Here is a 24451-nt window from a genome sequence, read left to right as displayed (position 1 = left end):
TCGGCGATGTGAAGGATTAAAAAGCAAACTTTCCAGTCATTTACAGCACAATTTTATAATGTAGTATATATTTGTTACCCCTTTTTTATTACCAATAAAGCTCTTATTAAAATAGATGAAGCGTAAAAATGTGCATAAAGGACTGGATTTCAATCAGACTATAGGGGATAAAGTGCGGAAGGGGAGGAAAAGGGTATAAAATAATCGACAGACGCGATCCTTCGTTCACTCATCTCGTGATCTAATATGCATTTTATTATCGGCCAAGTTAATATCGATATGACAAAAATAAAGACGAATGTATATATCCTCTCTTTCTCGCACATGACGTCACGCGCGCATTTGCTCGTTCATAACGAAATTCTCCAAGTCCAAGTTTAATCTCACTTAATCTTTCTAAAATCTCATACGCTTAATATATTAAATTCGTACAGGTGTATTTACAGCTGTGTGTATATATGTATGTGTTTAAGTGTCATTTTCGAGAGTGTGCGTTCGTGTTTCGTCAATTTCGGGAATATAGCGAGCGGAAACTAATGAGCGGCCATTGAAACAAACTGATTGATCGTTAGTATTAAGGACAATCGATACATTGGTGCGTCTCTCTCTCCATCTCTCTCTCTCTCTCTCTCTCTCTCTCTCTCTTTCTCTCTCTAGAAGCACACAAATAGAAGAAAAAACTCGTGTCCTACATTCTTATCTCGATTCTTAACGACTATCAAAAACGGCCACATGTATACATAGGCACATCTCTGAAAATACAAATGAGTGGAAGGAGAGAGAGAGATGACGTTCTCTCCCCCTCTCTTTCTCTCCCTTTCCATATCTCAAATCGCATCGTATCTCGCACATGTATATATGATTCTTTCCTTGGAAATTTCGCTCGAAAAATTTTTTTCTCTTTTTTTTTTACATCTACTATCAAATCGCGCGTTACTAAAATATATAATCAATCTCGATTCTCCCTACAAATCTACAAACCGTTTTTATCTTCGCGCGCGCGCGAGAGAGAAACAGAGCCAACTCTCCGAATCGATTATTCGTCCTTTTGTTCCTTTTATACACGCGGCGTGTTATTAAAATTCATTCACCTTTCCGTTCTACTGTAAAATTCGTGTTTGTACAAGGTGCTGCTGCCTACCGGATCACTAGCCGATGATGGGAATTCAATTAATCGCGTATTTATCAGGCGGATATAAAATCGATGAGGGGCAGAGGGGGAATAGATCGGGATACTTACTGTTTGTCTATCGATTGGCAAAACACGTACGAAAAAGACTTAATTTTGAGTAACTTGGTTCTCCCCCCAGAAGGGGATGAAAACGTGCGCGCGCAAACTTTGGCCCGATAATCGTGGCCAGATATATAAACCCGGATTCTCTCGTATTCATTCGTAACAGATGCACTTCCCTGTTCTCGCAACCTTGGCCAGAAACTTGGAGCGATAATTGGGTCGTGCGAAAATAAAGTGGAGCGCGGAAAATCCTTTCGTTCTTATTTAGCGAAGGAGAAATCCTTGGGAAAAATCACGAACAACGTGGAAGAAATATTATAAAAAAAGTGCAAATGAGAAAAGTTGTAGATGTGAAGAGCGATATAATTGTAAGAAAATTTTAGGAAAGAGAAATTGATTAAGTAAACCGTGCGTGGTTATTGGAATTTCAAGAAGTTTCACCGTCCAATTTAGCGAAATCGGGGATTCATTCGGGGAGAAATTGTGAAATAACAATTTTACCCGCGAATCGAGGATGTAATTAATTGCAGTTTCCGAAAGTAAACGCGCGATTGCGTATCGTAACTGTTCGTCGATAACGAAATTTCGTTTCGGATCGTTTTTTTTGGATTCCCATCACCGCTCGATCCCACGCAAAAAACCCGAGATAAGAGGGATGCGGACGCGAAACGTCGATATTTGTAGATACATTAGTGCGATCTATTCCTCCCCCCGTCTCCCTCTTTGTTGGCCTGAAAAATACGAGAGGGGGAGGATCTTGTCGATGAATTAATACTCGCGTGTAGAAAGAACATCGAAGAAGATCGATATTTCGTCTCTCTATCTGTGATCTCTGCAATCTCTCTTTCTCTCTCTCTCTCTCTCTCTCTCTCTCTCTCTCTCTCTCTCTCTCTCTCTCTCTCTCTCTCTCTCTCTCTCTCTCTCTCTCTTTCTCTTTCTCTCTCTTTCTCTCTCTCTCTCTTTATGTCTAAGTACATATTTACAAAAGAGTTCTACAAAGAGCGAACGCGGCTAAGTCCCTACGTAACGTTCGCGTATGCAGCAGGGAATCCACGTCAAAAGAGCTAGACCAGTGATGGACACAGAGTTTCCACATTTTCACAATAATTTCGAATACGTGGTATCGAATGTTGACTCGTCGTTAATCGTTAATTGGATGAATTGCGCGTCCAGAGGATTGAATTAATAATCGTATAGCAATTTATTGTAGTTATACACACAATAAAAATATATAATATATATTCAGAATATATATACTATATAACGGGTGTATTTATAGTACTACTATATACGAAATATGTATATATTATTGATATAATATTATTAACTGTATATATATGTGCGCGGTCAACGTCGTCATGTTTTTAATTGTAATTAATAATATTATATCGGCGCTATAATATATGTATATCACTACAAGCGTGTTTGAAGAATTGCTACTCTTTCTTGCATTGCAGAGAAGGTACCGTATAATTCATTCAGCATGTCGTCTGTCGTTGGCCCTTTCAAGAACACCGAGCTCCTTTCATCGGTCCTTATTGCGGAAATAGACCTTTGCGCAGCTGCTGCCGCTGCTTCCAAATCTTTCTATTTATTTTTTATCAGAAACCCTTCTACAGTTACATGCAGGGGTGGTTCTCTCTCGACGACACTACTAGTATCTCTAGTATCAGCCGCACGCAGATATAAATCATGGACTGTACTTTCTCTTCTCTACACACATACATTGTTACCAGACGTATAAATTTCCAGCAACGTTTATTCGCGGCAACATAAATATTCGAGCATTTTAGCAAAATTTTTCCGCGAGATAAAAGACGGAGATTTAATTTACTCTGCGACATTTTTTGCCAAGACTAAACTAGAGAGAAAAATTTTGACCGAGCGAGAAGGACGATCTCGGTGTTTCTGCAAGGGCCAACGTTTCTATCGTGAGAGTTTTCTTCGATAAGGCCTGATTACGTCCAACACTGTGTCCAGACATCCGGTAACCGCCCGTGGAAGCAACGATCTTAAAATATCTCATTTTATATATAATCGAATATTTAAAAAGCCCGGCCGAAAGAGAGAGCTATTCTCTCTCATCGCCGTCTCGTGTTTTTATTCTTTTTGCGATTCTTATGAAAAAATACTATATATTATACACACGTATATATTTTTTTCCCTTTTTTTCTTTTACGTACTACATGATTGAATCGTGTAACCTATACAATGGATCAGTTGTGTGTGTCGATCGTTCAAAAATAATCTTTAGAGAAGCGACGCGGCGCAAGAATGCGCGCTACATTTTATTATGTACACGTCGGATATAGCACCCTATATATTTGTATATTTACACGAAAAAGAAACAAAGCCGCACTCACACACGCATACACACACACACACACACACACACACACATACATGCGCCGTTTTACGCGCGCATATATAAGTACCTCTTTTCTCTTTCTCTCTCTCTTTTTTTTTCTCGATCATCGATCGATCGCGCATTTATTGTGTCTTTAATTTGTACTTCGCATGTACTGCTATGCCAGTTAAATTTTCGAAAGACTCTGTCTACGTACTAGATTCTGTATATATATGTACAATAGTGCATACAGTCTATATATGCGACAATTTGTCGAGATTATATGATACACGCTACAGAAAGAAGTTTACAAAATTTTTGTCGCAGTTTTGCCTTTCTTCAAAAAAAAAGAAAAAAACAATACGCCGGACTTCCCCGGATCATATACGCGAAATTTCGATAAAATCTCCTCAAAGGTCTTCGGAAAAATTTTCTTCCTTTCGTATAATTGTCTCAATTAATTCTTATCTTTTTAAAACCTCGATGCGATCAAAAGCTCGCGAGGGAAAAATTTGTAGTACCGTACCGTTACTTTGTATATACAAGTTCTCTTTTTCGCTCTTAAAAAAATCGATCAACTGCCTGAAGGGTCGTTTAACGTAGCCCTAGAAATTTCTCGCTTGTCTTAAAAGTTAGCACCTATAAGGGAGTCTCTAATTTCGCCCAGATGAGAAACACTACGATCCAAGCTTACCTCTTGTAACGATTCTATTATTATCGTTAGAGAAGAATTGTACTTTTCTATATCTCTCGTACTCTGAAATAATCTCGAAAAATGTAATTCACCGACAAAAAAGCAGTCTCAATCTTTTTAAAGCGACAACGCTTGCACCATATATATACTACCACATCGAGCTCTCGTTGATAGCTTTTCTAAAATTATTTTCTAAAATCGTCTGCTTACGTCATTTTTTTCCATCTATGTTTGCGGGGCAGCTACCTACATGTGATGTTTATTTATATATAACACTGTACTATTGACCTGTTCTATTAAAACGAACATTTGGTTGAATTCTGTTGACAGTTGACAATTTTTCTACTTTTTTGTGTTCTCTGTCTTCCGCGATTTCTTTCTAGCGAGTCTCTTTTTTTTTCATTGTTCATGTTTCATCATCGTAATCGATTTTCTTATTCCTTAGCGGTTCACAAGATCTTTCTGCATTTGATTAATTAAGAATTATTTCAAACCACCGCCTGTGAACCCTTATTTTTTACTGGTTGACATCAGTAGGAGACTTGCTATTTTTTTATTGAAGTCGCTGGGATTTTTTGGAGATAAAAACGCACGTATTTTTAAGCTTGCATATATATACCCCATATTAATGCTCAATTTTGCATCGTTATCTGCTCTTCCATATGACACGTAATATTTTTATGACAGGGACTAAATAAGATGATCCCAAAAGAGACCGAAACTAGCTTGAGAATTAAATAAATTTTTGAAATTTTTAGAGATAATCCGCGCTCTGAATTCCACGTCTGGCTCTCTTTAGCCTGCTTTTTAGTCTTTTTACTAGTTTATCAGTATTTTTATCTATTGTATTTGGAGTTAGATCCCTAAAAAAAGTAACTGACAAACGCGACTTCGCGCGAATAAGCTATTGATAACTGTAGATATATAAAAACCGAAACGTCACGTGAACTTGTAAATGTTTTATTTTTTCTAATTCAGCTAATAACTTATGGAACAAGCTTACTCCATAAACGGTGATCATGATTTAACGCTCCCAATTTATAGTCTCCCTTAAGTTCCAATAAAGCTCAGTATATCAAAATAATTTTTAGAAACGTACACTAGAATACTTATTTATCTCTAGCCGCTTTGGCTGCCAAACGCGCAACATGTTGCACGCAAATAAAAAAATCATCTCCGGTTAAAATCCGTTTTTTTACAGCTTGTCGCAAGAAAGAAAAGAAGATAGAAACTTGAAAACTTGATTGAAAAATTATTTTTATAAATCGACCAAAGTTATCTATCGGTATCTATCGATATACAGCACCTAGTTTCACATCACTACGTTTGCAAAGTATGCGTGTCAAAGATTTTTGTTTCGTAGTTGTACATATAATATTATATATATACATAATAATAATAATATCGTTATTATATACATTATTATATGATTTATATAATATTATATATAAAATATTATAAAAAAATATACTACTGAGCTAAGTGAATCGGACAGATAAGCGAAATATTACGAGGGAGTAATGCCTTAATTATTAATCTAAACAAAAAAAGGAACTCGTGACATAATTAGCGATATAATTATTTGTTGAATATGTAATTAATCTATGGTTTGATTTATTAAAAAATATATTCAAAACAAGTAAACTTTCTCTCATTTTTTTGTAGTCTCTAATCGCATCGTTCGGCTATAATCTCACAATCGTATTAGATAAAAAAAAAAAAAATGTTAATTCGCGTGTTACGAGTTCCCTTTATAAGTACATTTTCGGGGATTATTCCTCGGAGGCTCAAGTCTGAAATTTAAGCTACAATCGAACAAATGTGTGTGAATGTTAAAAATTATAATCTCAGAACTATACAATTCTACAGTGACTTGATCTTGTAGAAATATTAAATAATTGTGACTTTTTCCTTCTATATCTTGAACACTAGACAGGAGCGTCAAAGGGAACGAAAGCTCATAAAAGATCGAGATAAAGCATAAAAGCGTTCGCTATGAGGCATCCAAACTATAACAAATGGCAAATAAAAGCGCAACGAATAATACATGTTATATGTCACAGCATATAAATAGCTTGCCGGTCGACGAAAAATAGTTACTTAAACAACGGATCAAACTCCGCTTTCACTTTGGAGAAAAATTGAAGCTAAAAAGCTATTAGATTATTAAAGATTATAATTTAACACTTATCTCTTTGAAGAGAGAAGCCTCTCTCATTTACGTTATCGATTTATTATCATTGCGTAAATTTTCCTTTTAAGGCTCCTGGGTGCTCACCGCGGCCATATTGGATTGTGACGTCAGAGGCGAGAAAGCACACGCTGAAAATTCTTAGATGCCATTTTTTAATGAAAAGATATTTCGATTAAACAGCACTTCAGATGGCTTTAGCACACTCTTAAAAAACCCCGAAAACTATCCTTTTCCCTTTATAATCAATCAACATCTGTAAAATGATCGAGATATCAGACTTTGACATGCGGAATGACTGCGCATGTGCAAAGACCAGACGGACTGGGCTTCATAATATTACATTTTACAGCTGTTGATTGATTATAAAGGGGAAAGGATAGTTTTCGGGGGTTTTTTAAGAATGTGCTAAAGCCATCTGAAGTGCTGTTTCATCGAAATATTTTTTTATTTCCAAATGGCATCTAAGAAATTTTAGCGTGTTTTCTCGCCTCTGACGTCACGATTTCGACATGGTCGGCAAGGAGCCAGGAGCCTTAACGTTTCTCGTTAAGCTTCATCAAGAAAACCCGTTTTCTTAATTTAGCATCCGTTGGCCTTTCATATCGCTCGGACAATTTTTCAAACTTTGCTCGCGACCAGCTGAGTCATTTGCATAATTGATTTTTCTACGAGAGCTTGGATAGAATTAATTTCGCTATTCATTTCTTTATGTCTTGCTATATTTCAAATGTAATATCCGGCTGCAGATTATGCAAATATCTATTACATAAATGTAAGTAAAATATAGATTAACGATTTTATATATTATTAAAATATACGACGCGTCATATCAATTACGACAAATCGTTAATGAAATTCTCTACAAGTTGTATCCTCAAAGAATGTCATCTGCGTTTTTCGTTTCAGCGAATCTACGTTATCTCGTTTATCGTGCATTCGCGTGCGTTATTAATCGTTAATAAAAAAAAAAATTCGAGTGTGAAAATGGTGTATGCACACCATCCTTTTTCGGGTTTTAACTTTCGTCATTGCATTTATCCAGGTCGTTAGCTTACGGTTTAAAATTTATAAGCTTTATATAAACTCGAATCTAATCCGCTTTTTCGCTTTAACATTTCGGTTTTATACGTCAACCAGTCGTGTGCGCGCAAATATAGACACACGTTCTTAAAATCGTATTTACAAAAAATATGTACACTACATAACTTCTTATTCTCGATCACTTCCGCGTTTAATGCCACTTGGTGTGATTATTGCATCGATCCACTTTTTTTCCGCTCATATCCCCCTTCCCTCTCTCGCTCGCAAAATGTAAGCGCGATTATAATTTGTAGAAATCGAACGATGGCGGTCGAACCACATTTCAATGAGAAATTTTTTTTTCTTTTTGACAAGGCACAAGTATTGCTCGTTACGGAGTTGTTAGGTCGAAAGAGTTGCAGGCTACAAAGTTTGTCGAGATTTATATATCGAACTTGTCGCGCACGTTCAGCAACAATATTTATTATGTACATGTTCTTTAAATGACCTTAATCAGTTCATCATGGAATTTTTTCGTCTCCCATGTATCGCGACAATTAAAGATACTTTTTTACACAGCTACAGTAGAGTATTTTACGAGAAAGAACACAAAATGTATGCTACAACTAATGTTAATTCGAAAGTTAGGACTACTAGTTCGAGTGAATAGATTTGTCAGCTGATGGACAATTTATTCATCTAAGTATCCTCGTGAATAAAGTAATGCTTGTGCCTTGTGGACTGAAATCTGACCAGCGCTCTCGCAATAAAATACGATGGGAAGAAGAAAAAATGTTATCGCCTATGTTTTTTTTTTTTTCGTCAGCATAAGCTTCCAAAGTTTATCTCTTTTCCTTTGTTCTAGAAAATTTCGCAGAGTTGTCCTTGGCTGACCGCGATTAAGTAATCTCGCTTAACTTAATCGTCAGCTTAAGCGGTTCTCATTCTTGGAGCGGAATAGCCCTGACTCCAGGTGCGTAGTACTCCACCGTTGGATGCGAGTAGCTACCAGCGTCGTAATAATAAGGATCGTTGTCCTCGTATCCCGCCCGTCTCTGCGATGTCTGTACTGCTTTGTTATAGTCCTCGAGCGGCAACACCATTACCTTGTGCGAAATCGTCTGCACGTCGTTCGAATCTTCGTGCTCCGATGCGAATAGACCCCCCTGCGAAAATGAATTGACATTTATTATTTGAATTTTACGAATCTTCGACAAATGCAATCATATCAAACACGGAAGAATTTATTTTTTACGAAATAATTTATTTTTATATATGTCTGTTAAAAAAGTAAAATTTGTGATTTTTCTTTAGCTTTTAACATCATGATTTAATACAACTGCAGACAGGATTTTAGAACAACGTTTCTTAATTTTCTTATTCCTAGCGATTTTACTTAGATATCATACGAGAGAAAAATTACCGGAGGATCCAGGATGCAGGGCTGTTGTAGCTCTTCGGGACGATAAAACCACTTTGATTTGACCCTCATCTCCGATTTCTGATTCAACCACAACGACGAGATCTTGCCGATGTAAGGTTTCTCGTGCGGCTTTCGATAGGAATAAAAGAGCACGCTGTCGCCTATGCTTATCGTCTCCCTGCCGCGTCGTATGGCCGTGAAAAATTGATTTCCGCCTAATATGCGGCTGCTGCTCGCCCATTTCCAATGACGTTTGTTGGGCAACATGCGGGCTATCGGACTGGGCGTCTCGACAGGATTCAACGGGGCGGCAGGATTCGCCTGAACGGTGGCGCGATTCTTCGAGGCGCGATTCGCGCAACTCGTCGAAGCTGGAGCCAACGTCGAGGTTGCGTTTCTCGTCGTCGCGAAATTCATCGAGACGCGATTCATCTTGGCGGCGCGATTCATTTTGGCTCCGCGACCTCCCTTGGAGCGGACCTTAGACACGTTGCCGCGTTGCGTACGCTTCGTCGATGCAACCTTCCTCTTCTTCGGGGGTGGTTCTGACGGTTCTTCGGACTGTTCATCCTCCTGGACGTCCTCCTGGATGTCCTCCTGGATGTCCGCCTGGACGTCCTCCGACGATTCTTCAAAGTCCTTAGCCTCTTCAGGTTCTGACGACGGTTCCTCGGGCTCTAGTCGAGCCTGTTGGATGACCGGTTCTGACGGCTGTTTGGATACTATTTCATAAACCAGGTCGTCATTTTGGATTGGGTCTGACGGCTCTTCAGACTCCGCCTCGTCGTCTTCCTGAATGGTCACTAACGAGCCTTCGGTCTCGTCATCCTTCTCGGACAACCTTGCTGTCTCCTCGACATCGGGATAATTTGTACTTCGTAAGTCTGCGATCGCTTCCTCCTCCTGATCGTTCCTCTGCTCCTGACTGTTTTCCCAGTTGCTAAGAAATAAAGGAATATATTTTAACATTTAGGAAATAAAGATAAAAGAATACTGTAAAGTTGATCAAAACGTTCTTTTTAGATGCAATTTAAAAATAAACCTTACAAGTATCATAATTATGAACTTGAATCTCATAGACTTTTTGTATCTTTTAAGTGTTTAAGTATTTTTAAATCTTTTAAAAAATTCTTATCTTTTCAATAGTTGGACAAAGTTAAGCCACGTGTACAAAGTTTCTCGTAGATTTTAACGATCAAACTCTTAGAAGCTTTAATAAACCGTCTATGGGATTATATTTACAAGATATTTTTTTCTTATTTTTACTCGTAGAGAGCAGTGTGATCATTAAAGTTTATAACAATTTAATATATAAAGATTTATATATATATATATATATATATATATATATATATACAATGGACCACGTAGAGAACCTACCTCATGCTGCTCGTGTCACCAAAGCTGCTGTGATGTCTGTGCTTATGCTTTCGATGTTTTCTATGTTTATGCTTACGATGCTCCTTGTGGGACCTGTGTTTTCTGTGCTTCTTCTTCCCCTCTTGCGACTCGAGCAACCGCTTCTTTTTTATTTTCTTCATGTGCTTTTTCCTACGGTACTCCGTGCCGCTCGTACTGCTTGTTTCGACGTTTGTTTCGATCTCCGGTTCGTTAGCGCATTCGCTGCTGGTATTCATCGTAGATTCCCCTACGTTGGAACACATTGCGAAACTATTGTTGTCGGCTATCGCGACGTTCGTCGAAACGGTTTGATTGCTCGCTGAACGTTTATCTTCCGAAGAGGACATTTGCCGGCGTCGTTTGCCCAATGAGAGAAGAGGATTCGGATCGTATTCTGCAAAGTGACGGAAATAAATAAATACGATTCGAATGTTTACACTGGCCTGAGGAAGTATATTATTACATGACACTTGCCTACGAGAGGATAATTGGGCTGCAACAATCTGATATCGTCCAAAATAATACTACCGCTGTCTCCGTCGTCAAATTCCACGGTGACGTATTTTTCATCGTGCACCGGATCAGGTACGATGGGTTCCACGGAGGTTCCCGGATACAAGCATCTGTACTGTTGACTCCAATACGCGCACAATCTTGTACCAGGCGGTAGCTCTTTCGTCAAAGTTGGACACACTTCCACGATCTGTCGGATAAACGAAAAACGTTCTTATTTTTCGAAAGTAAATTATCAACAAAAGTCACCTCTTTTTTTCTTTCTCGTTTGCCTTGTCACGATTTTCGAAATAGAGATCAAGTAATGTTTAAAAAAAAATAAATATATCGTATACTGGGTGTCCGCGATAAATGGAGTGAAGGTATTTTATTGTAAAGAAACAAATAACAAATATGGAATTCTTTCTACTAAATAATTACATTAGTTTTAAGAGAAAATAATTTTAAATACGAAAAACAATGTGTATGAATTGTAATAATTAGCTTGCAGTGTATAATATTTTATTATTTTGTTCATTATAATTATCTTACTAACTGTATTTTCTAAATTTTAAAGGCAAGTTTTGTGAATGAACGTGTACATAGATGTATGCATGATTGCATAAGTATGTGTCTTTTAAGTTCCGCGTATGTTAAATGAAGAGAGCGACTCTTAACACATATACATCATCTCTCGCATTATCATCTATGATTACCGCGTCTCGCAGGATCTCTTCTCGGGAGTGAATGTGCGGTCTGTTCCCCCGTTCACCATCCAGAGTGATGGCGTAAACATCCGGCGCTTGTACGGCGCTGAGTCTGCCCGCGTAGAAGAGGCCGCCGATCGCCATGAGAACGCGCAGCTGATCGATGGTCAGATGGGCGGCCGTCAGCTTGCACTTGTTGATGATAGTCTCGCTGGTTTTCTCGACTGCTGCGACGGCGGCCTTCGCGCATTGCTTGCACTCCAAGGATCTGCGACGCTTGGATTCCTTCTGGTCGTGGCTAGGTGACTGCGACGAGCTGGACTTTCGCTTCTTCTTCTTCGACTTGTCGTGTCGCGATCTTTCCGGCTCTTTCTCCGATGACTGCTCCGCCGGCGACTCCATCGACGATTCCATCACCGGCGTCTCCTGATACGTGAGCAAATTTCAGATTAATTATCTTTCTTTTATTAAATTTTTATCGATCCTATCTAAAATCACGTTTACGTGATTAATTCTCATGCATAAGTTTTAACAATTTTACTTGTGATATCGAGACTTCATATTTCTTTTAATTCATCTATTTTCTTTAAAAGTAATGTATTTTCGAATCAGGAATAACTTTTTGTAGAAAATATTTCTTTTAAATTCTAATTTAACTTTTACACGGTTCCAAGGACAAAACGTAATAACTATTTCGCTACCTCGACGAGTTTTTGAACGACGGATTCTTCGGGTGAAACGTTTTCGGACGGTACCGTTTCGTTTTCGTCATCCTCCCAATTTTTCACTTTCACCTCCGCTTTCAGCTTCGGTTTTACTTTACTGCTATGCTTCTCAAGCTTCATCTCTTGGCTCAGCTTCGCTTTCTCGGCAATAATCGAGCTAATCACGTTTTTGTTGTGCAGCGGAGTCGGCTTCGCCTTCGTTTTCGTGACTTTCTGTATCTTTGATTGCGCTTTCGGAAGAGACACTCCGGACTTGAACGGCAACGGTGTATAGCCGGTTCTATTGTTTATACATTGCTGAAAATAAAAAACAATCGTACATGAAACTTTATATGGTGAATAATGTGTGTATTGAAGAACGGTAGGATATAGGAGGAAAAAAATTACGCTCTAATGCAAATTTATTAAAATAAGTCTTCTTACTTTGGTTTGTAGATGTCTGCTCTTTGAAGACAGCACGTAACCCACTAGAGAACTCTTACTCTTGGGTTTCTTGGCGACAATCGTCTCCGTCAAGTGCCTGACGTTGCCTGACGTGCACGTCAACTTCCTCGGTCGTCCTACTTTTCTCTTCTTGGAAGCGGAGCTCAAGTTTGCGACAGTCGGCGCAGGTGATGATGTATCATCGTAACCCACCTAAACAAATAGATGGTATTATTATTTGACCTTTTCAGTTTATTGCTGTTTATATGCTTCGACAATTTTATTTATCTCTCGATGAAGAGACAATCTTTATTCAGGAATCTTGGATTTGTATTTCTTGTAAATATTTCAAAATTATTATATTGTATACTAGTCAGGTCAACTGATACGCTCCTAATTATCGTGTTTTAATAGAGCATGTTAAACAACGGTTTTCCAACGAGCTAATTTCTATTTCGGGAGACTAATATTTATTCTTGTTATGAGATATCACTTTATATTTACCGATTTTATTAAATATCCCGCAATATTATATTAAATACATATATGTATTTGTTTATTTGTTGTGGATTGCTTATTTCTATATAAATTATTAAACAAACACATCACGTGTATTTGACAAATTTCGGAACAAATTAAATTTTATTTCCATTAACAAACAAAAAAAAAACTGTCAAAAAGCACTGGTATTTAAAAGAAATTGCACATTGTGCTTTATAAGAGAAATTTAAATCTAGAAAAATCGATTACAAACAGCAAATGAGTTTTCCGATCCAATAGACTTTTTTCACTTGTCATTTAGCACGTTTAAGCGTAAATTAATGCAATATCCTCGATAACTGTTATCTATCATTTTCTTTCTTCTCTTTTCTACTTCTTTTATATCTTTTTATTTTCAATACTATGTATTGTTTTCCAGTCAATATTATCTAGTGATATACACTTGTATAAGCGTTAAAATAATTGTATCTCAAAAAAATTTCTCTTCTCGCATTTATAAATAAATAAAATTATCTAGAAGATAATTTTATGAAAAAAATCTCTATTAATCTACATACCGTTCCCGTACTCTTCTCGTCATCCTCCGGTACCGCTTTGCTGGAACCAGGAATCGGCGGTGTCACCGGCGGTACAGATATCGGGATGCTGGGTATGCTATCCAGAAGCTTTATGTGGCTCCTGGGCTCGCCGAGCTTTACCAGATTCACGTTGCATTTCGGCATAGTCAGGACGGCCGAAGCCAACGGTGGAGGTGCACCATCGTCCAGCGATTCCGATGACCTTGACGGTGACTTTTGCAACAGGGAGTTCATGGAATCCAACGCGGGCGGCGGCGGCGACAATATTCCGTGCTCGGAACTGAAGAAATCGATCGATAATTGAATTATTCGGAATTATTCGGAATATCAAAATTCTACGTCTAATTTGACAGTTTAATCGGGTTTTTGAAGACGAAGAAGTTCATTATCAGGTACGTCTAAATTTTTCATTAAATTTACTGCAAGCGATAATTGGTACCTTATATATATCTTTTGTACAGGATAATGCAAGTAAAGGCTACTATATATTAAAAGTGATTCGCGCTCACCTGGTGGAGGAATGGCTCTTCTTCCGTGGCCTGCTAAAGTTCTTCTTGTCGTCCTTCTTGGGTATCAGCTTGGACAGCTCTTTCTGCTTCTCCCTGTACTGCCTCTGGATGTCGGCCATCTTGACTCTCATGTCCAGCTCGGTAGCATTCATGTTTGGCCAGTCTTCGTCATCGTTTTCGCAACTCCCTTTTTTGGCAATAAACTTCTTCGCCTCTAATTTCGTCCGTGTGTTTTTGTAATCGTGGGTGTCTCTCTCTTCGACGGACATCTTACGATTTTCAATCTCGCAGCTCGTTGACTGATCGGGAAGAATCTTCGACTCGAATACTTCGCCTTCTGAGAAATCATTTTCTTTGCCAATGTTATCATTATGGACACCATTACTTTGCGAATTGACGAATGTTTCGTCTGAGGAAACTTGGAGATCCTTACGTTTCGCGCCACGATTGGAATAACAATCCCTATCGAGAGACTGATCTTCCAAATTAGTAATTCTTTTATTTGCGCTTTGAATTTCCTCCTCGGAAAAGTCAAGGGTACGTTTAATGTCCTTCAATTTCAGAGGGGCTCTTTCTTGTTGCCTTCCTGCAGCTTCAGTTATCTTGCCTTTCGCTAGGGAAGCATCACATTTGATGCTGTCCTTCGATTTTGGAAGAGCCTCTTCCTGCTGTTTCCTCATAATTTCCGTGGTCTTGTCTTTGGCGATGTCTTTATTAACTTCTTTCGATCTCTTTCGAAGCATTTCCTCCTGCTGTTTTGCCGTCCTGTCTTCGATAATTTCGTCGTAATGATTCGGTGACGATGTGTTTTTACTAGTCTGTTCTTCGTGATAGTTGAGCTTGGATCGTTTGGAATGATGCGAATCGTCGCCCTCGGAATACTTTCTCTTGCTTCCATCTTGCTCGGGATAATCTGGACCTCTGCCCAGATTCAACAGTAACCTACCTGCCTGTGAGATCTCCTCCGAACTTTCCAGATTCAGTTTCCGGGGAGCTTTGTCGCCCACCTCCATAATTTGTTCGGCCAACGCACAGAGTAAGCCAAGGGGACTGCCGACGTTATTATTATTATTCTCGCTCTGCTGACTCATCAGCTTGCCTCTAACAGATGACTTTTCGGCCGGTTCCGTATCCGGTTGCGGTTGTTCCGGTTGACCGACTCGTTGCTCCAATTGTTCGATGCTGTTCGACAATAACTCGAGACCGCTCAGGTCAATGGCCGGCTTTTGTTGACTCTCGATTCTGGATTTCGTCTCCGAGAACGTGTCCTCGGGCTTGCAAGCTGTCTGAGGCTTTTCGATTGGCTGCACCTCGCAGCGCCAAACGGTCTTGGGTTTGACATAGGCGGTGACTTCGCAAACGAGGTTCTTTTCGCTTTTAGCGAACAGTTTTTTGTCGCCCTCGACGGCCTTGATATTGTTGTTGTTGCTCCTGCTGTCGTTGTTGTTGTCACCGAGTAGGCAAGTCTCGCCGGATATATTGCACGATCTGTCGCCATCGTTCAAGTGCTTGTCGTCCTTTATCGATGACGAATACTGTCCCGATTGGTCCTGGACGTGCCGCTCCGATGTCGTGGACTGCGAAGAAGAGGAGACCTCGACGCTACCCTCCAGGGAGTTTTGGCACGATCTCAAGAAATGCAACTTCTTTGGGATCGTCTCGGAATGTCTGCGCGATTTGACGCTCTCCGGGTTGGATCTCTCCATGGACTCGTCGAACTTTTGCGCGATGGGTAGCGCCGCTGCCTCCTGCAGCGCCGCCGCGTTCTTCTTCAGCTTCTCGACCACGTTTTCGATACCTGGATGATGGGATTTCTCCAACGCGTGCTTCTTCGTCGCCTCTGGTGATAATTTCTCGCAGCTAGGCAGCCTGGATCTCTCGCTGGTGGACGTCGGTTCGCATCGAGACGACTCGTAACATACCTCGTAGCCGCTCTCATCGGCCTCCTGCTTGACGACCACCTGTGGCGCGATCTCCTGATCGTCGCAATCGATATTGGGCATGTCGAAGGACTTTATAGTGATCTGAGGCCGTACTTCGCCGTTCGAAGTGTCCTTCGTGACGTTTTTGTCGCAACTCTCGCAATTGATTCTCGACGGTTCTGTGGAATCGACGATGTTTACCTTGGATCCGTTGAAGATTGGCGGCTCCGATGTCTTGGCGCACGTTTGATGGTGAATTTCGACATTTTCCGAAGTGTCGAGGGTCTTTGACTCGACCTGAAAGGTATGCAATAATTCTAAATATTATACTATATTTAAAAGATATCAAAGGGATGAAATGGGTATCTGGTTTTGATTCAAAACATTAATAGTTATAAAATCGAAATATTTGAGTGTAAAATTGATCGAGTAACAACTTCAGGGTAGAAACTTTTCTCTACTTTATATTAATTACAAAGAACAAAGAAACTCTTATAAATTCTTTTTGAGAGAAAGGCATTTATATTTGTTGAGATTAAGAAACTTTGGATAATGACGATTAGTTTTACCTCTATCTTTTCATGAACCTTGGGCTCTTGCGCAACGTTCTCTTCATCATTGGGATAACTGTCGTGACGTTCACGTTGATCCACGCTGACGTCTTTCCTCCTCGCGAAGAACTCCAGATTCTCGTGGAAGCTGTCGCAGTTCTCTTCGGTGATCTCAATGATCCTAGCGCCGATCCTGCCGGCCCTGCTGCCGCAGACGGATGACTTGTCGTCCCTGCAGATCTCCTCATCCATCCGAGCAGCATCGTGCTCGACCGCCTTGACGATCGCTTTACCATCCTTGGCTGAGTACTTGGCGCAATCGGCCATGTTGATTATCGTGTTCTCCGCCTTATCCACCTTGGCGACGATGCCGCAGACGGTCGGATTCACCGTAGTCGTGGTCGTCGTGATTCTGACGACGTTGCAGATCCTCTCCGTCGGCGGAGGCAGCGCCGCGATCTTGAAATTCCCCGGATTCGACTGGGACGCGATCTGGCAAGGACTCGGGTTCTGCTCCTGCTTGACGAGCGGTTCCTGTTTCTGATCCTCGGCGTCCTCGGGCGCGTCGGTCTGATTCGAGGCGTCCTGGACACCGAACGACGGCGGCTCGATCGCGCGAATCGTCGCCGGCACTTCCGGGGGTGGCGTCAGATACGAGACCGGCGACGTGGCCTTCATAAAAAAAGGTATTTTCTTGTTATACAAGGTTTTGGAGTAATTTTGGAAATCTCAAGGATTTCTTATTTACATTCTCTTTTTCATCGCCCAAATCTTCTCTAATTCTTCGCGAAAACAAAAGCCAACTCTTTCACGTATCAATTAATTATTGTTTCATGAAAGCATCGAGAGTAATCTGTTGGATTTTTTCATACAGGCGAAGCTAAAAGAGAGGAAGAGAGAGAAAGAGAGATCTTTGAACGAAAGGGAGAAAGAAAGGAGAAATAGAGAGGCAGAGAGACAGAGAGGAGGAAGATGGATGGGGGTGTGCATCGGTGATTACGTCAAGCTTTGGGCGCGGTTCAGCCATTCGCATAATGTGGAAACGTTGCGGTACATTGTATTAATCATCGAGCGAACGCGATTTGCATCGGGTATCTGCATAGATATTGCGCTGGCCGGCCGGTCGGTCGGCGTAATAATTCGCGCGCGCATACCCCGCTTCTAGATAGTATTGCACCTAGATGTTTATAAATTCCTGACGGAACGCAATCTACCTACCTGCGATCTGCAGTGCGTGGCAGGCTCGGCCTGGCTGATCTGCACCAGCGCCGGCGCCGGTGGATAATAGTGCAACGTGGTGACCAGGGCGGCATCGGGTACCAGGGCGCCGGTCATGGAGGTCATAGTCTGCAGTGCGGTCTTGGACGACTCGGTGGACGACGCTACATACAAAATGTAATGTAATATCTTGAACGAATCTCTCATTCTATCACAACGTAGTGCTCAGCTATCGCTCGTATATTTTCTCCCTTTATATTTTGCGAACTTTATGCTTTTCTCCTCTATATCGCGCTTTGTATTATCAAGAATTAATTTATTTATAATTGTTGATTATATAAATATGTGTATGATAATTAATTATAATTGTTAATCTGTATAATTTGCATCCAACTTTTCAAGAGAAATTTTAATTATATCGTCGCGAAAGATAAAAGTGATTAAATATTTCCTCTCTATAGTTACATTCGCTAAAACATCATCTTTTCTTTCGTTTTTTCTTTCCGAAAAAAATGGTTTTCCTCTCTATCGAAAAGAAATAAAGTTCTGCTGCTCACTGATTATAGTGGTGGGACTGTTGCTGCATTCCGCCTCGATCTTGACGATGGGTAACGCGCTTTGTTGTTTTCTCTTGTTCTCGGTTAGCACCAGTCTCGCACCGCCGATGTCGCTCAGAAGCTGTATCGAGGGGGGCGGAGGTGGCAGCAGAAGAGGCGGCGGTGCGATGTTACCGTTGTGATTGGGATAATTGGGCCACACCACGGCCTGCTGCATTTGTTCTGTCGAAAGAAGAAATGCAAAAGGGTGAGTTGAGTCTCATCCCTCCCGTCATAAGGGAATCAACGTTTTCGGGGAATGTTACGTTACCCGCGGCGTGGATGAGGATAACGTGTCCGGACGGATCGCGGACCAGCTGCAAACCGCCCTGTAGCCCGGAGCCCATTTGCGGGAAGCCGATCGGCTCCGTTGGCATCGCTACAAAAGCCAAATTAATTCCTCATTAGCATAGGCGTCCGCAGGGGGGGGGGGGGGGGACAAAACGGGCACTTGCCCTCCCCTGAAAAATGGACAATTTTTTAAATTAAAAAAAATACTAAAAAAACCTTTACATCTACTTCCTACCTTACATCCTTGTCGCGGTAAGAAAGCTTTAATACTAAAAGATGTAAAAATATTAAAGCAAACATTTTTTTTTTCCCAATTAATCTGCAAGTGATATGCCCCCCACCTCCTGAAAAAATTCTGCGGACGCCCTTGCTCACTCGCTGTATTAATTTCAATTGCCTCATTGTGTGTGTGTGTGTGTGTGTGTGTGTGTGTGTGTGTGTGTGTGTGTGTGTGTGTGTGTGTGTGTGTGTGTGTGTGTGTGTATGCGAGGAGGAAGGATAGGAAGGCTCAATTACGCTTATAATCCACATTTATAAATATGCACTTTGAACGCGCGATAACTTGAACGATATTAAAAGACCCAAAGGATTAGACCGTATTGTCCGGTTGATGGTTATAATTCTGAATATATGGTATATTTCTGTACTCCGTATTCTGCAAATGTATATACGATTCGGGATATGAAATGAAGAGAGATTGCATATTATCCGTTACTACTACGCTATTGTTATATTTAAATATCGCGTAAAATTGGGATTTGATTCATACTGTCTTGTACATGTCTTGGCGCGCGCATTTTTGTCTCGATTCGAACGCTCGATCAAGAGCGACGCTAATTAAATTAAAAACGGATATGCGCGTGAATGATTTACACGGCGCGAAAATATGCGCGCGCAAACGGCAGATCGGGCGGCGATGTAGTTCAGTTCGCGTTATTTAGGATAAATGTCACTCGGTCAGCGGGGCCGGGAAAAGGGGGTGGTGGTGGTGGTGGGTCGGGGTGGCGCGAGGGGTGGTGAATTCGATCCGAAATTGTATAGGGTCGCTCGTTAGTGGCCCGGTTAATCGCCCCGCGCTGACGGATGCGCGTAATACACGTCACGGGACGTTAATTAATTCGTACTTTCGTCCATCCGACGACGTGGTCCGTTTACGTCGCCAAAAATTTGCCACATTATGCGAATTATGCAGGGTGTACGATATACTTTGTTTATGTTTATGATATACTCTTTATTTCCGCGAGAGTGCTTTTTATAAATTTAATTTCATTTAGCTTATTATATATTATATCATATGTTCATCTCTTTTTTTATATATTATATATTACATTTTTACATTTTTATGATGATTTTTGTATATTTTTACTTTCTATTTTTTTGTTTCATTCTTTGATTTATGATTTTTTTTATGGGGTTTTCCTACACTCTGTACTTGCTTTTACATTTAAATATACTATATGTTTATTTTTTTATTTCATTATTTTTTAATATTACATCTTGCTATATTTTAAATGTATTAATACTTGTGTTTATATACATATATTCTTAGAACAAAATATAAACTATTATTACTATTAATATCGAAATGTTAGTATACACAAAATAGGATTTAATGAACATCGATAGAATTTTATGTACAAACTATCAGAAATCACTATCAAAATTGAAGAGTTCAAATTTTATTTACAATCTCTAGTCGTCATATCTTTTTATAACAAGTATCGGCATGCCGTATCGCGATGTAATATATTCTTAAACAATATTTTGCAAAACTGATCGAAGTAGGGGCTAATATATTCTTTTCTCACTCATGTATTATTTTTGACTTCGAGTACTCATTCTGCATATATAAATCATCGCATAAATAATAATTTACCTATGCTTCAAAGTAAAAAAAAATCTGCATTATATTCGATACTAGGAATCATAACGACGTACAATAGATTGATCCTTTTTTCGTTTATCTACAGATATATCATCTATCTTAAAGATACATATATTTCATATACATATATTTGTATGTAAGGGAGGGGACAGTTGAATACTTCCGTTTGTCGTTCATTATTAAAGCATTTGTATATGGGTACATTTGTATATGGGGGGGAGGGCAGAATAGGAGGGGGTTGAATGCTTCCGTGTATCGCTCATTATTAAAGGATCGTGTGTTTGTAGGTATATGAGGAAGGGGGAGGAGGTTGAATGCTTCCGTGCGTCGCTCATTATTTTTGATAATGATATTCGAACTACTCAGTCTACTCACCTGCGGCCGCTGGAGCCGGATACTGCCACAGCGTGGGCGGCCACGCGGTGGCGGCCGAGTCGGCTGCCGTTGCGCCGCCGATGCTGCCCAGGGTGGAATTCAGGCTGGAATTCAGACTGGAATTCAGGCTCAGCGAGGGCGCGAGCGCCCCGGAGGGAATGGCAGCGAGGTGGGCCGCACGATCCTCCCCTCCAGGCCCTCCGTAGTGCACCAGGGTGGTGCCGCCTACCGCCATGGCCGTGCTGGAGCCTGTAACGGGGACTCATTCAGCCTGGGGTTCATCCGCGTCCACCGCGAACACCGGGGGTTGAGGTTGATCGTGAGAAGGGAGAGTCCTGGCCCTGGCGCGCGCCAGGAGCGAGAGACTCCGGAGTCTCGCGTCAACTCTGTAGCTCTTCGCCGGGTGATGTAAAGGTGAGCGATTGTATATTTGAGGATATTTCAAATTCATTGAATATTGGTGAATATTTTTGACGCGCGGTATTTTAGATCGCCTCGTAAAACAACCCTTATAATTCTTAATTAAGACTATTCTGTGGATTTTCAGGTGGATACGATATACAAATGTAAAAACTCTAGAATCACACACTTAATTTTTTTTATTTTAAGTATTTAAGATATATTGTTTTACTTGTGAAAGGATATTGCTGTTTGCCTGGGATTCTGTTAAAAAAATAACGTGTTAATAAAAAAGGCGAAATTAATTTCCAATTAAAAAGATAAATTTTTGAATATAAGTAATTTTATTTTCTTTTATACTTATTATTTTTACAGAATAGACACTTGAAACAGACCCAGGCTATATCGAAACCTATTAAGAATTCTAACGGTTCAGTTGTTGCCAAGATCGGCTAATCTAAAGTACCTTCAACTGGGCGGACTTGCGTATAGATACGCAGTTGCTGCGCGTGACTTGGCATGAGACATTAACGTGTCTCTTGATAGAACCCTAGGCACCAATAATAGTGGCGCGATATCCTTTCACAATAAATTACGCTCCAAACAATGCGATAGGCAAAATTACTCCTTCTTTCACGTCGATATCTAAGACGTTAAGCGCGAAAAGGCTCGACAAGGATCATGCGATCGATTTTAAAGCTCGTTCACATGCACGACAAATGATATTTTGCACGCCAGCAAACCTAAGCGAGCCCTCTTTTAATTTTCGCTTTAGGATTGCAGCTTGCGTGTACTAATTACAAGAGCACCGTATATATTGCATGCTAACATTCGAAAGGGATGTCTCTGGAAAAATTTGTTTTTTTATTTTAATATTTTTCCGCGCGCAAAATTGTCAAAATTGTCAAAATTGTCAAAGAATAATCCCGCGTTTTGCAAATTTGTGTATTTCGTTATTATTTAGGGTTTTAAAATTGCATCGTGAGATATTCTCGATATTACAAAAGATTAACGCGATAACGAAACTTGTCGAACGCTACGCGATTAGTAAGAGTATAAACGGGACAAGAGCGACAAAAACGTTTTTTATAATTCGATACCAATATTTAATCACATAATGAATCTTTAAATACACGATCCACTTTTCGCAAAGCATGACGATCGCGCGCGGTTACTGAAATATAGATTACATCTCACAAATAATTCCACAGATGTGACAGGTGACACGTTTTCATAAATATAATATGAATACGGAATTCATATATTTCCGCAAAGATATCGTATTAATATCCACCTTATTAGGACTTTTGTGCGTGAAAAGTAGAATTCTGTCATATAAACGCTGCATCGTTATATTCATACAAATTGCTCTATCGAATGTTTGTTTTCGTCGTGATACCGGAAGGAGTTTGAATGTAAATCGTTCGCCATTTCAGATTCATAAACACCCGAGAGTTTCGTAATCCCGAAGGAGAGGAAGACAGACAGAGAGAGAGAAAGACACTCACCCAGGCTGTCCGGCTGGAAATGATGGTAGCTCGTCGCGTGATGCGACGTGTGATGACTTAGGGACACGTTACGCATAGACGTCGAAGTCTCCTGATGTTGCAACCGCTGTCTCGCCACAGCGATGCCGACCGGGATGCCACCGGCAGCGTTCGAGACCGCTATCCCTGAAACGATTAAGGAAATCGTCCGTGAATCGCTAGACGGGAGAAGACGTCAGAGATCGCCCGCAAACTCTCCGAAGCCTTGTCTTTGACGTGTCGCTCTCATTTCGTTTACCAAAGTTTATTTATCAACGACGGGAAATTCCCGACAGATCCTGGAAAGAACCTCTTTCAGATCGGGTTGAATAGGATCGATCTCTATCGTGAATTCGCACAAAGTCACACATTCTTTTATTCGACGCCTTCAGCGTTGCGAAGGTTGCGGTCACGTGTCGCGTTTTTTCCCGAGTAGCGGCTTTTTATACTTTGAAGAATTTAAGGAATCTAAGGAATGTGCGACTGCTGGAAAAAACGGCGTCGATCGTTGCGAATAAATATACACATAGAGATTATTGTCGGCTGAAAAAGTAAGGATTGTCGCTATTTCGAATTTCAATCTGTCTTGATACGGCAATTTTTCGCGAACAGGGAGATATTTCCAATCGAACTTGATTCACGCGTATATTTTATACATCTGATACGCATCCGCGTTTAAATCTCCCATCCAAATCTCTTCCCCTTCTCATCCGTTGATTGGCCTTTTCACGAAAAATGCTTCTTCGCACGTTTTACCGAAAAAGGCAATTTATACTTCGAAACGCATTTATTTCAATCACCTCCGTCTCGATTTGTCTCCCTCCCCCTCGATTCCTCCCCTTCGTCGATAAGCCTCGACATTTTTACTTTCGAGAAAGAAGAGACCGCGGATTTACGCGTCGCGTTTCATCGATGCACTCGGAAGTGCATTCATTTAAATCACCGTCTCGATCTCTCTCGACCCTTCCTCACTTCGTCTCACCTTCCTCCTTTTCTTTCTGCCACCGTGCGTCGTCCTCTCCGACACCTATCCTTCCGGCGCGGCGCGGCGGCCTTCGACGCGACGCGCGTTACGCTCGCATGACGTAACACGTGTGGGCATCACGCACACGCGAAAGAGAGAAAGAGAGAGAGAGTGAGAGAACCGGTGCGAGATGTGTCGGGACCGGCCAGGAGAAGAGAAGAGGGTCGAGACTCTTTCGAACCACGCCTTGTGTTTGCGTCGCCATGCGTGCCACGCACCTCCTACTTTAACGAGACTGTCTGCCTCTGCCTTTGCTCACTCTCTCTCTCTCTCTTTCTCTTCCTTTCCTCTCCTCCTCTTGTCCCTCTCGCTCTTTTCCTCTCGGCGTCTCGCTCGCGAACCAACCGGTCCTCTTGCGCGATCTCGTCTCGCCCCGTCTCTCTCCCTCTCGCTCTTTCCTTCTTTCTTTTTTTTCG

The 24451-nt window shown here is 40.7% G+C and overlaps 1 protein-coding gene and 1 long non-coding RNA gene across 5 annotated transcripts in view; one reads left to right on the top strand and one right to left on the bottom strand.

Moving 5' to 3' along the window:
* Positions 1-234: 234 nt before the first annotated feature.
* The window catches only part of Wge (BAH domain and coiled-coil containing protein winged eye), a 60889-nt gene continuing 36672 nt past the window's right edge, over positions 235-24451 (bottom strand). For all 4 annotated transcript variants that reach the window (XM_083034323.1, XM_083034326.1, XM_083034324.1 and 1 more), the window contains 15 exons: positions 22994-23158; positions 21087-21335; positions 18807-18914; positions 18497-18718; positions 17940-18103; positions 16740-17393; positions 14249-16467; positions 13719-14019; positions 12661-12873; positions 12214-12534; positions 11522-11938; positions 10788-11016; positions 10293-10707; positions 8913-9852; positions 235-8655 (listed from right to left, as the gene is read on the bottom strand). In XM_083034323.1, coding sequence (XP_082890449.1) covers positions 8431-8655; positions 8913-9852; positions 10293-10707; positions 10788-11016; positions 11522-11938; positions 12214-12534; positions 12661-12873; positions 13719-14019; positions 14249-16467; positions 16740-17393; positions 17940-18103; positions 18497-18718; positions 18807-18914; positions 21087-21335; positions 22994-23158 — 6842 coding nt within the window. In that variant the 3' untranslated portion in view covers positions 235-8430. The remainder of the gene's footprint in view (positions 8656-8912; positions 9853-10292; positions 10708-10787; positions 11017-11521; positions 11939-12213; positions 12535-12660; positions 12874-13718; positions 14020-14248; positions 16468-16739; positions 17394-17939; positions 18104-18496; positions 18719-18806; positions 18915-21086; positions 21336-22993; positions 23159-24451) is intronic.
* On the top strand, positions 18609-23061 carry LOC145934084 (uncharacterized). Its single transcript, XR_014424986.1, has 3 exons — positions 18609-18743; positions 20999-21500; positions 22922-23061. It is a non-coding gene; the product is annotated as an uncharacterized LOC145934084 (long non-coding RNA).

The sequence above is a fragment of the Prenolepis imparis genome, unplaced genomic scaffold, assembly GCF_030444845.1.
Source record: "Prenolepis imparis isolate NDT839.2.m4 unplaced genomic scaffold, iyPreImpa1.0 SCAF_3, whole genome shotgun sequence".
NCBI lineage: Eukaryota > Metazoa > Arthropoda > Insecta > Hymenoptera > Formicidae > Prenolepis > Prenolepis imparis.
This window is presented reverse-complemented; position numbering and strand designations above follow the sequence as displayed.